At 34.9% G+C, this 13978-nt stretch overlaps 2 protein-coding genes across 2 annotated transcripts; one reads left to right on the forward strand and one right to left on the reverse strand.

The window, feature by feature from the left end:
- Positions 1-2303: 2303 nt before the first annotated feature.
- Positions 2304-6236, forward strand: TRIADDRAFT_63707 (uncharacterized protein; the record flags this gene model as incomplete). Its single annotated transcript, XM_002110211.1, has 3 exons — positions 2304-2383; positions 2752-2878; positions 5648-6236. The coding sequence occupies 3 exons, from the start codon at positions 2304-2306 to the stop codon at positions 5975-5977; spliced, it is 537 nt and encodes a 178-aa protein (XP_002110247.1). The 3' UTR covers positions 5978-6236.
- Positions 6237-8038: 1802 nt separating this feature from the next.
- TRIADDRAFT_63238 (ADP-ribosylation factor 1) lies at positions 8039-13937 on the reverse strand (the record flags this gene model as incomplete). The annotated part of the gene is made up of 4 exons (XM_002110747.1): positions 8039-8302; positions 12705-12829; positions 13340-13450; positions 13790-13937. 4 exons carry the CDS (start codon positions 13935-13937, stop codon positions 8141-8143), a joined length of 546 nt encoding a protein of 181 aa, XP_002110783.1. The 3' UTR covers positions 8039-8140.
- Positions 13938-13978: the final 41 nt, after the last annotated feature.

Below are 13978 nucleotides of genomic sequence, written 5' to 3' on the forward strand. Positions count from 1 at the left end.
CATTGTACTGTGCATTCCAACTCCATCATGTCGTGTATTGTAAGGCACTGCATGGATAGCATTATTGTTGGATTGGGAGATGGAAGAAAAGCTTCCGTAGTTGTCTGTTTTGAATTAGCGTCAGGACCTTGCAAGAGAAATGGTCTCTGATGCATTGCAGATTCCTTTTTATCCTGTCATGGCAAGACGTCCATTTTGTTGTTCTTCCTCCTACTCTGTACATATACAGTGACTGTCTTCAAATAATGAACCCACTCAAGCATACTTTGTCGTGCCTATACAAATGCCTTGATGGTCATGCCAATCACGCGTACATCCGTGCATACTGTAGGACATACTGTCTAGCACTCGTCAAAATCTCAACCTATCTTGTAGCGATTGATCATCATGCCATGCAAGAGATCATTCCTTGTACGCTAAACCGTGTAAAGCACCCTGTACGCTAATCAAACTACTAAAACGAGTGGTCCATTCATCGCGTGATGCACGGGCTGATACTAAATGCTTCCATTTTACTAAGAGTACCGCATACGCTATTTCAACATCAGTGGAAAATTGGAAATGACAATGTAACCACTTGGAGATTCCGCCATCAGCCATGGCAACAAATGCCAACAATAGTTGCCCAGTCTAACTTGAATCAATCATGGTGAATACGTGACAATGCGCAACTCGTGTGCGATTCCCCCCACTACTACGAGTAGTATTTACTAAACAAGCAATCTTCACATCCTTAGTCACAACGCCATGACATTTGAATTCATTTCAAACTGCAAAGTCTATTGAATGCATAGAGGCTTTATGCATGCAGAGGTTATTTTTCTCTTCATTCAGCTTAATTCCCAATACAAATTCAAATTACACTTATGATTAGTATTTGCCAATTTGACACTATTCTATGCATAGGCTTCACTAATGTAGAGATTATTTTCTCTTCATGCAGCTTAATTCCCAATACAAATTCAAATTACACTTACGATTAGTATTTGACACTATTCTATGCATAGGCTTCACTAATGTAGAGATTATTTTCTCTTCATTCAGATTAATCCCCAATATAAATTCCAATCACATTCTGACGATTAGTATTTGACACTATTCTATGCATAGGCTTCACTAATGTAGAGATTATTTTCTCTTCATTCAGATTAATCCCCAATATAAATTCCAATCACATTCTGACGATTAGTATTTGACACTATTCTATGCATAGGCTTCACTAATGTAGAGATTATTTTCTCTTCATTCAGATTAATCCCCAATATAAATTCCAATCACATTCTGACGATTAGTATTTACCAATTTTACACTGTAGAGATTATTTTTCTCTTCATTCAACTTAATACCCATTACAAATTCAAATTACACTTACGATTAGTATTTACCAATTTGACACTATTCAATGCATAGGCTCAACTAATGTAGAGATTATTTTCTCTACATTTAATCCCTAATATAAATTCCAATTATTGGAACAGCGTAGGCCAACAAGGAGTAAAAAGAAGATCAATTTATGAGAGAGTAAGACATTAGAAAAGACAGGCAACATTGAAAAATAGCTAATGTAAAAATGAATACACTCGTATAGTAAAATGGGATGAGACTTTATCATCAACATAGATCTCATCGATGATTATACGATACAGTAATGATAGAATGGGCTATCTTATCCACTCTTGTACACTTAATGTACAGCACTGCTATCAAGTAGAGTAGTATCTAGTAGTTCATAGTTGTACAATCCAAGTATAGTAGTAGTCTAGCACTGCATCTTGGTAACTAGCTTGACTGTATTGACAAGTGAAATTTTGAAAAGCCGATAAATTATTCTCCAATTTGAGCGTCTATCGAGTCTATTTCTTCAATTGCCGGCAAGGGTATTAATAATCCATTACTCAGTTAGGGACTACTCAAGAGAGAAAGCTCTCTGTCTCTTTAGTAGTCTATGACAGTACCGTACTCGTACATAACTTCTGCATGCAATATTCACTAGCACACACTTGTACAATGTACATGAAGATCTTCCAGTTTATTGAAACGGGCACCCGGGGGCAAAAATTGGGATGTTGCAATCCCTATTTACAATCAATCAATCATCGATTATTACATAGTACAAGATAGATGCTGTCCGTAGCTATACAATTACAATTCTATACAATATAAACGAGTTGTAACAGGAGTATTATTAATTAATTCATTCTATTTGAATAAGAAAGAGATTTTTCTCTTCCCTCTTGTCTATTTTGGACTATTTTTAACCGCCACAGTCGACTGTACCGTACTAGTACGACTGGACGTTAGTAATGGCCATGGATTGCAAGCGATTTGCCACTCCAAGTGGAGCAGATTTTTCCCAGTTACGTCATGGTTGGAACATTGGACTGTAAAATGAAGATCAACCCAAAGCCAAACCCTTTACTGTACTATCGGTCTTAACGTACTGTAGTCATCAGTAGTTACTCCACTAAAAGCAGAATCACTCTAGGATCTGCATCCCCAACTACAAATCGCATTGGTCTTCCTTGATCGGCAATATCCAAACCAATTGCTGCTATTACAACATTTATTCATACCATTCTAATGATTGGTATTGTCAACTTTCATCCTCTTGGCTAAAGTGATATGAACTGATATTAATTTTGACTCCCCTGTGTTGTAACTGATTCATCAACGGAAATACTGTCGACGATACTCGTAGGTAGTGAATTCCAAGCTTGCTATGTTTTCTTCTCTGTTCGGATCATCTAATAGAAAAGATAATAAATCAGCAAATACTTCTGACGATCGTTGCGTAGCGCCAACGATCGTTAAAGATGAGTTTGTCGTTATTGACAAGACAGAGGTACCAGGAATATCTCCAGCGCCACTTTTAACCGAAGTAAGTCAAAAAAAATCTATTCTATTAATCTATACAATTATTCGTCCAAAATGGCGAAATAACCTTATTATGAATGACAAGTCTTGTTTATAAAAATCCTTTTGACTCAATGCTCAATTGGATGCTTATGGATCAGTTTTAGCTACTACTATACTATCTCTCCTTCGACAACTGCTATGAGTACAGTAGTGTACTTTCTTGCCAACTTTTCAAACACTCATCATTTGCTAGTCTATATTCCATCATCGTATTATATCAATACTCAACAACGTTCATCGCTACCGTAGTACGCTTTCACAGAGGAGTAGGAATACAGGCCAAAATCCTTACTTGACTGTAGTATATGCTGAAATTGGTTTATCTCTTCTTCTTCTCAGGAGATATCAAGAAAGTCATTTTATTATTGACTTGACGTTGTCGTTCTAGAACGTCATACCTTGACTTGCAATCAGTACTTGATTCGAGAATTTTCCTCTGCACATTCACCAAAATGAAGATTTCACATAACGCTGTTCTACTACTCTATAACTTGAATTTTATTCTGAAAAATTGTTGAGATGGTAAAGATAATATTTTACGATCGTTGTACTTGCGCTTCTAGGGAAGTGCAAATAGTCGCCCCTTGATTAAGTTTATGATCGTGATGGATAGAACTGATAGCTAATGAAGTACTATACCGCGTAAGACTTTATTTATGATCACATAATTACTCAACTCAAGTCATCATAGATCATATAAAGTACACTACCACACAGTACTAAATTGGAGCATAGTGACTTATGCCTACGTAAGAATTAAATACATTGATGATAGTTCATTAACCTTGTAAACATAATTGAACTAGTGATAATGTTATGGCTTACTGCAGCATAGTACTGTACATCACAAATCTATCGACTGCATGGAATCACCTTAACTGTCCAACTAGAAATCACGATAGTGGTCAATTGCATGCACAGCTTTACAGAATTAGATGCAAAGGCCTCAACAGTAAATCTTAATATCAAAAGTACAGTATATATTATACCGCACTGGATCATCGATCCAGTTACATAGTTAAACTATCTACAAAATAATTTAATAAACATATAACCCAGTATTAATACTATGAGCAAAGGCAAAATACAGCATTTTATTTCGCATAAACTGATATTACAGGTACAACATGTACATAATTTATCAGTAAATCGATCGTAATATATTGAATGTTAAACAACTTGATCCGATACTTACAGTTTATGAACATTATTGTCTATACAGGCCTTATTTATTAAATTCAATAAATATTGTATGCTGGGCTAAAAGGACAAATAGTACGTGTAATAGAGCAGAAGGAAATACAGCCTGTTTGTTAATTATGATCTGAGTGGACTGTAATTGGCTGTTTCCGTTTTACAACGGGTATTGCGAAGCTAGTGGAATATAAAAATCCTCGATACAAGATTGATTGGATAGACTTATTCAACGCATATGATATACAGTACGCTATATTTTGTAGTTTATACATGTATATTCGTATATTTGCGCTTTCCGTAGTCAAGTCTAAATATCAATGGCTTGCGGACGTTATCTTTAGTAAACACTGGTTGCTTGCCTAATAATGTTTACAATGAATCTGTAGTTACATATGTTTATATTTATTATAACCTCAGTATTAAACATATGTCGAAATGGAATAGAGTCTCCTAAAAAATGTCGGGGATCATCCATCCAATGCTTTAGACCCTCCTTAAAAATGCGCATTCACCGTTAGACTACGAATTAGTGGTTGTACACGAATCAGCAGCAATATGCAGTACGTACATGAATTACGCCTTATGTTGTAAAATAAATTTCAGTCACAAACTTATTTAGCATCCATTTCTAGCAGATTCAATGGTAGACTATCAGCGTATATTGGAGTGATCAGGAATATACGTTCTATATATATGCCAACTCTCAAAGAATGTTCATAAAAGTCATCAATTTAGGACAGTATCCATGAGAAATACAGTAGAAATAATAGCAATAGATACAGGTACGCTTGCTCGTCTACTAAGGATGGATCTAGTATTTATTTAGGCCTTAATACTGTATATGGGCAGTGACTGCTTGTTGCCTCTGCTGTTTTGTGGTAAAAATTTTGCGACATGTATCGCAGACTACAATAAGACATTGGTAAAGTTGGAAAATTTCAGAGGAATCAATAGTCATGCTTCAATTTGAGACGCAATAAAGCTCACTAATACAGTAAATAGTTACGATTCTGATTCCTACTTTAAAATAGACTATTAAAATGCGATATCCAACGATACGATCGGCTCGCGATATAGTGTAATATCAAATTCCCAGCTTATTTAAGTATGCTCATATTTTAACGAACCCTTGCGTGCATACAATATATGCTAATATTTTAAATTGTCAATTCACAGTTTGTACGCAAGAAAAACTCTTTAAACAAGTAGTACTCATAGTATTGTATAAGCAACAATAATTTTAATGTGTGTAAGTGTAGTCGTCCTGTTCCTCCGCTACATTGACAACTAGTTCGCTCTATACTAACCTTATGATTTACAGGATTCGGTCTATTAAATTCCTATTCTATCATTATAATCTGGCATTCTATTAATTGCGCATTTTAGACTGCATTTGATACTATTTGTTTAAGATTTATATTATTTTCGATTATCAACTACTGTAAATGTTTATTATTCCTCCGTGATGATTTTCTCTAGTAAACTTCACACTCTAGCGCTTAACTAAATTTTTTACTATAACTATTTAATATAGCATTATCAACGTCAAGCTAATGCTGCTGTGGATTTAAAACCTCGCTCTTCGTCATACCAAAACTTTAATGCTAACTTAGAAAATCGGGATCGTTGCGATACTTTCCCAGTAATATCCGAGGACAAAAATAGTAGCAAATTCGATTCGTTAGATGGCGAAACTGTCAGTAATCTGGATAGGATACCTTTCGTTTTATCTCCTCATGTACGTGCACTCTGCTCATCGATGTCCTATCAGGGATCAATCAGGTCGGTACAGTGGAAACAATTCGAACACGACTTTACAATCGAGCAAAATGTACTACAAAATGTCAATTTATGGTCCGAATAAAATATCATAATTTGAATATCGACTTTGGAATCGATTCTGTCTAAAAATTTTAATGATTGACTAGATAATAAATTAGATAAATTAACCTGCTATATGTACCTCTTTATAATTTAATGACTTAAATCTCTGCTTTCAATGTTTGTATTACTATACTCTTTAATGTGTATACAACATAATCCAAATGTATCTGAATTACGCAGAATAAGAGCTTATCGCTTCTAGTGATAATAAATGTAACTATAGTATTCTAATAAAATCGAAATTTAAAATTATGTCTTCAACGATGTCTTAGACAAAGTAGATATTGATGATAGCGATCACAATAATGCCCTAGTAACTATGTCCTTCTTTAAATATTTTCGAGCTATTTACTGGTATAATGCGGCAATTGATATGCCTGCCGATTATTACATCACACTAAATATTATTAGCCCTGTACTTCAATATTAATTGCAGCTATTGTAAGACAGCTGAGATCAAAATCACTATTTTATCGATTGCAGATAGTGGCATTTCAGGTACTAATCGGATCTTACCATTGCAGTGATAAGAACATGTGAAATCACTATCAAATTCACATTTATTAGTGTAATATATCAGTACTGTAGTACTTACTAGGATCTATCACGGTAATTCACTGAAAAGTGAACTATATTTTACATTTGTCTAGTAAATAAATACAGTGTATGAAGCGTTAGCATACTCGACAACAATTATATTCGTGGAAAGATCAACCTTCGATTGTCAGTAGTAAAATTTTAAAACTCCTACGCTAATGACTTCAAAATACAATCAATCGCTAGAAGCATTACCGCTGAACTGTTACCCTCAAAACTTAATACTTATACGTACGAAAATAAATTGGTAGTTACTGAACTGAACTAACAAAAAAGCTGCCTAGATATAATCGACAACTATTAATCATAATTACGGTAATGGAAAAATTATTTATTCCCATGCAAGAAAGCGAACTATAACACTGCTTTACCCACAACAATACACTGATGATCGTACACATAAACCGATTTGAATAAGCAGAACTTTTCGTTATTTTCGACGCCACCATATCATGAAATGCGCACACACTTTATTCGAAGAATATCAATTTGCGCATTAAATTCTTCAACTAATACATTATAATAGTAATTAATAGTGTTTTAAAATCATTAATGTTATTGAAAGACGAAATACAAGTTACGATGTCAGTTACGACTACAGTGTTAGCACTCCAATTGCTGTGTATAGTGGATATCATAAAATATTCCATGTACTCAATCGTAGTCGCAATATCGGAGCAGATATAAAATGGCGGAGTACGTACAAAGTTAACATTTCATGTCCACCAGTGTGGTACTGACTACTAATCATTTAACTATGTCTCTTTAATAGTTATCCAGGGTACGTAGATATCAATATAAGTAGCTCACAACAAACCTATAACAGCTACATAATGTCACCTCGAATTGCGACAAAGTAACGCATAATACAGTATTAGGTATATTACATAAGCACTACAGTAACTAAGTTGCTACCTTGAAATTAAATCACGCACTTAATGATAGACAACTAAAGATTGCCTTAACCTTTAATAGCATAAGATTATAATATCTATTCCGTTTTAATGTCACCGTTACTAGTGTAAATGGAAACGAGAAATTAGCCATTGCTCTCGATACGCAGGAGACATACATTACTACCTATGTTAATGCGTTATACTAACTAGTAAATTGCTAGTACTACTATAAATGGAAATGAAAATTTCTTGCATTGCTCTCGATACGCAGAAGACATACATTACTACCTATAATAATGCATTATACTAACTAGTAAATTGATATCATAACATCAGCCATCACAACCCGACCGAAAATTGAATTATTTATCGATATTATTGCAGTAGGAGAATCTATAATACCGTAATAATCTTGCATTAAGCCTAAAGAGCTTCCTACTGTTAACAAAACGTTGACAACAAACATAGGTAGTCATGTGAAAAGAATAAAAAGTTGTATTTATCAAAGGTTAATCACTGCGTTATCACAATTTTCAAGTACAAGTAAACTTTATTTAGATCAACTCTTAAAATGTATTTTACGATCTATAGCCTATGCTTATTTGATAACTTTTTAATGATGGGAAAAAATAAGGTCTACTCTGACCATTCTACTTTTGACCTTTCAATTCGTTGGACAACCAATCTAATCCTTCATATAAACCATCACCATTAGTTGCACATGTAGCTTGAATATACCATGTGCGATGTCGTAACGAATGGAGTCCCAACTTGTCTGTAACTTCGGCAGCATTCATAGCATTAGGCAAGTCCTAATATGTAAAATTTCATTAGGTTAGTCAATTCTGTAACATATTCAAATTATTATCAAGCATAATATTACAATTTGAAAGCATTTAGGAATAAAGTACAGTAGTAATTACGCCTAGAGAATTAATTATTCAATATCATTTTATATTGTCAGTATAATAAGATAAACGGATCGCAATACAAATATGCTCAGCGATATCTATTTCCGTACATGCATGGTCGGTCACCTTATCCAATTTGCAAAATAACGTAATAAACAACGGCAGTAAAACTGCAATAAGTATAATGAACTTATTTAATGCAAATTCGATACCGAGCTCGATCGAAATCGCTACATCTTGATGGTAAAACTAAATGCAAAAGAATTGCAAGGCATTTCTGCTACAACAAAAGTATTAATATAAACTCAGCTCTGCCAGCTGTTGCATCCAAGGCTGAAAAATTGCCAGCCTTAAACGGTGTTGGCTATTACAAGATGAATCTTTACGACATAGCATTCAAAGATGCATTTTTTAACTAATCAATCGATACATGTCTCAGCCGTATGATACCAATTTGTGTAGTCTAAAGTAGGGGTAGTGCAGAAATATATGAGTTTCAACAAATTTTAGCTACAGCACCTCGATACTTGCAAGAAAGAAGTAGTGACGAAGTGTAGTAAAACAGCCGTTCAAACATCCTATTAAACTTTACCATACAAGCAACTGCGTGATAAGGTGTAAAGAACTAGATAGAGCATTCTATTGTAGTTATAGATCAGAGACCCGTAACGAGATGTCTCCCAGTTCCCATGGCAAAGAAGAACTTTATCACGACATCTCGAAACATGTATAACACATAATATTGACATATAACTATTACTACTGGTTGTCCAACGTCTATTCAAAATAGTGGTTTACATTTTGTCTGATAAAGACAAGATACTTTATGACTGTATCGTAATCACGGTAAACATATGGTGTACCCGAACCGGACATTGAATATACTCTATGATGATAATAAAATTATAGTTAAAAACTCTAAAACTATAATTAAGAGGTTGAACCACAATAGAGTTAAAGAGCAGATGTAAAGACTGCAATTTTTTATATTAGTAAAGCAGAGTTAAATGAAAATCCTAGTTAATAATTTGTCAAACAATCTAAAACTATAATATTTACTAAGAGTAGTTGTTCAATGATAACTTATAGTATAGTATTGCATATACTACGTACAGGTATATAAAGTAGTGCACATCAAAGAGTACAATAAGGTCATGTTTACCCCTTTAACTCAAAGAGTGTACAGCAGATGCGCGTGAACAGTCCGATGCATCATGCTCCTAATAATGTAAATTCTATACGTACGAGATTCCATAATATAAACCGTATCATTGCCATTGAGGCAGCTATGCGCCCATAGTACAGTATTGTAGTAACTCAAAAGCTAGTTCAATCACTACTTAATATTGATAAACGCCAAAAGTAAAGCAACTGCTATATCTACAATGGTCAGTTGGCATGACCGCCATGAAAGTAAAAACCTTACTACAATAGTTCAGCGTTAAAGGAGATATCATTTTGGATGGTAAAATACAAACTATACATATGCAATACTGTACGACACAGTAACAACGGATAAAAGGTCAAATAATCAATCATTTCGAATCACTACTGTCAATAAGGAAATCATCGCCAATTATAGAACGTTAGTTGCTCCGGACTAAGGATCCTACTAACGAGTAACACAAAGGTACGGCAGCAGAAAGAGATTGGGAAGTACGAGCCTTCTTGACTTCGTACGTAGCTATCGATCGAAATGACCATAATATAGTCCTTTGTACATCAAATTAAATCAAATCCAATGCTAAACGGACTACATTACTTTTGTAAATTGCAAAAATTTTAAAATATCAACTGAATTAGTGTGTATATAGACTACCGTACTAGACGATGAGGACTAGACGGGCTTCTTCTAGCAGTTCATCATTAGTGTAATTTAGAAATGGTTCAGGTTTACAATTTCAATTTTCGAGATTACAAAAAATTCCAACTTTTAAGCATAAGCAAAAATATTCGAACACTGTATTTGGTAGATATTTTAATAGAATGTCCGTTGCCGCTGCTGACAATGACACAAGCTCACAGCTGCATATCTCAGACACAGCAGTCAGCGATTGCCAGGTGTTTAGCGTACAGTACAGTAGATATTTTGATGACACGGTACCGTACTGTACTGTACACTGTAGAGTACCGTACAATACATTGTAATATGGTGAAATTGAAACATTCAAATGTATTGTACTATACAGTGTGATAAAAAGCATTTTTGGGGGATTAGTTCGTTACGAACTTTGAGCTGTACAGAACGAAAATTAATCAGCAAGAAAACATATCTGATTAATCTTGGCGTAAATAAGGGCAAAGTAACATTTCACTATGTTGCGAGCCTACAACAGCAGTGTTCTACAGTATAGTACTTATGAAAGTTATATTCACCGGTCGGTAAAATAACATTATTTTTACAAATTTACTAACAATATGTTTCAAAGGAAAAGAAGGGTAAATCATCGATTCAAAGGCTCTACAGTACAATATATGATGTCAGTGGGAAGTTTCGAATGGTGATTACTTATAGTACTCGGTACAGTAGCAAACCCTTTAGATTTACTATGCTCTAGCAGCACTAGATCATTGAAAAGGAGCTTAACGCCCCATGTCAGCTGTTACGTACAGCATTACCGATCATTGTACTAGGATGCAGGCAGACACTAACAAACTGTACCTGTCTCTGTGAAGGTGGTGCGATAATCTATAGTAGATATACGTCCTAAGTTTGAAGTAGCATCGATGAAATCGATGGTTTATTAAATCACTCCATCACTAATGCTGTAGCAACAGTCAAAATCGATAGGAATACACTGATACATTGATTGCGCATATATATTCATTGTTCTCAACTTTCCTCTAATGTTAATCAACTATGAATAAAAGGGAAAAGGAACAGAGTACGTACCCTTTACATGCCACTTCATTATTCAAGGAACGCATTAGTTATGAACTCAAGTCAATGCTAAAATATCGTTCTATTAGTCTTACGTGTTCAATAATCAATCGTTTCGATATTTACGATTACTACAAAAGTACAAGTATGTTCTGGTACTTCATAAAAGGGTTCATTTAATTATCCTTTAACTCTACGTATTCAATACTGCAATATATCACTACTTTCTTTTCGATAAAGCAAATTCCGTACCAGAAATAGTACATCACATCCTATTTACTATTCTTCCGTAACAACAAAAATTTATCGGTACAGTACATACATAGTACGTCACTACATTGACGCAGATGCGACGTTATCGTAATATCGTATACGAATAATAAAAATGAAAAAGCGTTGACGTCGACAGCAGCATTAAACTACCTAAGGTGGAATAATTATAACGCTAGCAATCACCCACGATCCACCGGATCAACTGGAGCAATTTCTACAGTACCTTACTCTCGATTGATTCAACTGCTCTTTCGGTGAAAGTATTGAGTAGTGCATATTAGATTAACGCGTAAGTATACTGCACCAATGCGCCCAATCGCATTTTTTGATATGAATGACTTCTTACTTTACCCTACGACGTTACAAGTCCAAAAATGCAAAAAGGCCGCCTTGGTACAGTACGTTAATACGGGTGTCACTGTTATTTAATGCAATTAACATCCGAATTGCGCACAAAAAGTTTCGCAAATTACATTACTGTAATAAAAATGATGATACCACACAGTTGCGAATAATCCATGTCCAAATTCAATGAAATGAAAAGGGGGAAAAAATAGTGACAAACATTCAAAACTAGGCGTTGCTCCTTGTGTAAAAAAAAAAATGCTGAATGTTGTAAATGGACGCTTCTTTGTACGGTACGATACTGCAGTATGCGGGATCCAACTAGGTTATTGTATAGTACCGAAACTAGTACTACTGTATTGTCAAGAATTAGGGTCACCTTCGATACTGTAACGTCTGCAGGTGTGACAGTCTGTTCGTGTCAAGCGTCTGTAAGCAGACTATACGGTACTATACTTGACACTAGGGAGGCTTCAGGGTCTATTCTTATTCTGTACACGCTACAAAGTCCGAACCCATACATTATCGAAATGATGTAGAACGATCATACTGTCGTTCGATTACTGTCATCTTTAGCATTGGAATATTCTACAATATTTAGAAAGCCTCTATTTCGTAGTAACAGGATATCGCGAAATAGATATTCAAGAATAGAATATGTATCATACTGGAAAGTACTACGTCTACAATAATCATACTGGTATTGCCGATTCTTAGGCATAAAAATTAAACTCATTCTACTACACAAGGATAGTTGTAGTTGCTGTCATGATTTACACATTATTTAAATGCTTGATGGCTAACCTGTTTGTTAGCAAAGACCAATAACGCTGCATCTCGTAACTCATCCTCGCTAAGCATTCTCATCAATTCGTCGCGGGCCTCATTAACTCTTTCACGATCATTGCTATCAACTACGAAAATAAGTCCTGCAAAATAGTTAAAAAGAAAATGCAAGTGTTAACGAAAATAAAATAGACTACATAGCATCACACGACAAAGCAGATTCTTTTTAGCACAAAGAACTTCTTTAACAATTATCAGGCGTTCGGTCCAAGACCATGCCGTCAGCAGGATGATTTAAGATATGGCATAAGAATTTATTCATAAATAGTAAGCGACGAATGATTCAATCTTTGTAAGAGTGTTGTATCCAATATCATCCAGGGGTATTTTATGGATAGGCGTATCATCCGTCAATGGCAGTATAGATACAGTAGAGTGGATTTCAAGGGGCATCATCACCGTACTTAATTTCAGCTCTCAAATTATTAGCGTACTCTTGAGTAACAATCTTTGTATTTTATAACGGAATCGAAACAGAAAAAGTTCCAAAGTTGAAGAGAAACTTTCCCGTCCGGACGTCCGGACAAGAAAAAGTAATCGACGGCCGATTACGAAGGTACAAGTTTAATTTCACATCTTTTGAAGGATTTTACCTTGGGTATTTTGGAAATAATGACGCCATAATGGCCTAATTTTGTCCTGGCCACCAACATCCCAGACCGTAAAGCTAATATTCTTATACTCGACAGTCTCTACATTAAAACCTGAACAGGATTTAGAAGAAAAAAATGTTAACAAGGATATCCCATGATATGGACCATTTTGATAAAAAGCCGTATGTACTTACTGTACTATGGATTGTCATGCCGTACTTAACATTGAATACTATATATCACGTACTATGGTATAGTACCGCAATACAATATAAAAACTACACTGGCGACTAACAATTCGAACATGCAGTCGTGGACATATGCACCACCACAAATCAACGTTGATTACGAAATGTCATGCAGATCAAGCCATTCTACGATTAAGTTAATATATCAACGGCGTATGTTGGCAAAGATTGTTAATTCTTCTTCATTTCCGTCATTACTCACCGATTGTGGGTATAGTAGTAACTATCTCGCCCAGTTTTAATTTGTACAAGATGGTAGTTTTGCCAGCGGCATCCAAACCGACCATAAGAATACGAACCTCTTTTTTACCAAAAAGTCCCTTGAATAAACTTCCAAACAGATTGCCCATCGTTAATATTATAGTGTGATTTCTGATAGTCTTTCCCAAGA

This window comes from Trichoplax adhaerens, genomic scaffold (assembly GCF_000150275.1).
Source record: "Trichoplax adhaerens TRIADscaffold_3 genomic scaffold, whole genome shotgun sequence".
NCBI lineage: Eukaryota > Metazoa > Placozoa > Uniplacotomia > Trichoplacea > Trichoplacidae > Trichoplax > Trichoplax adhaerens.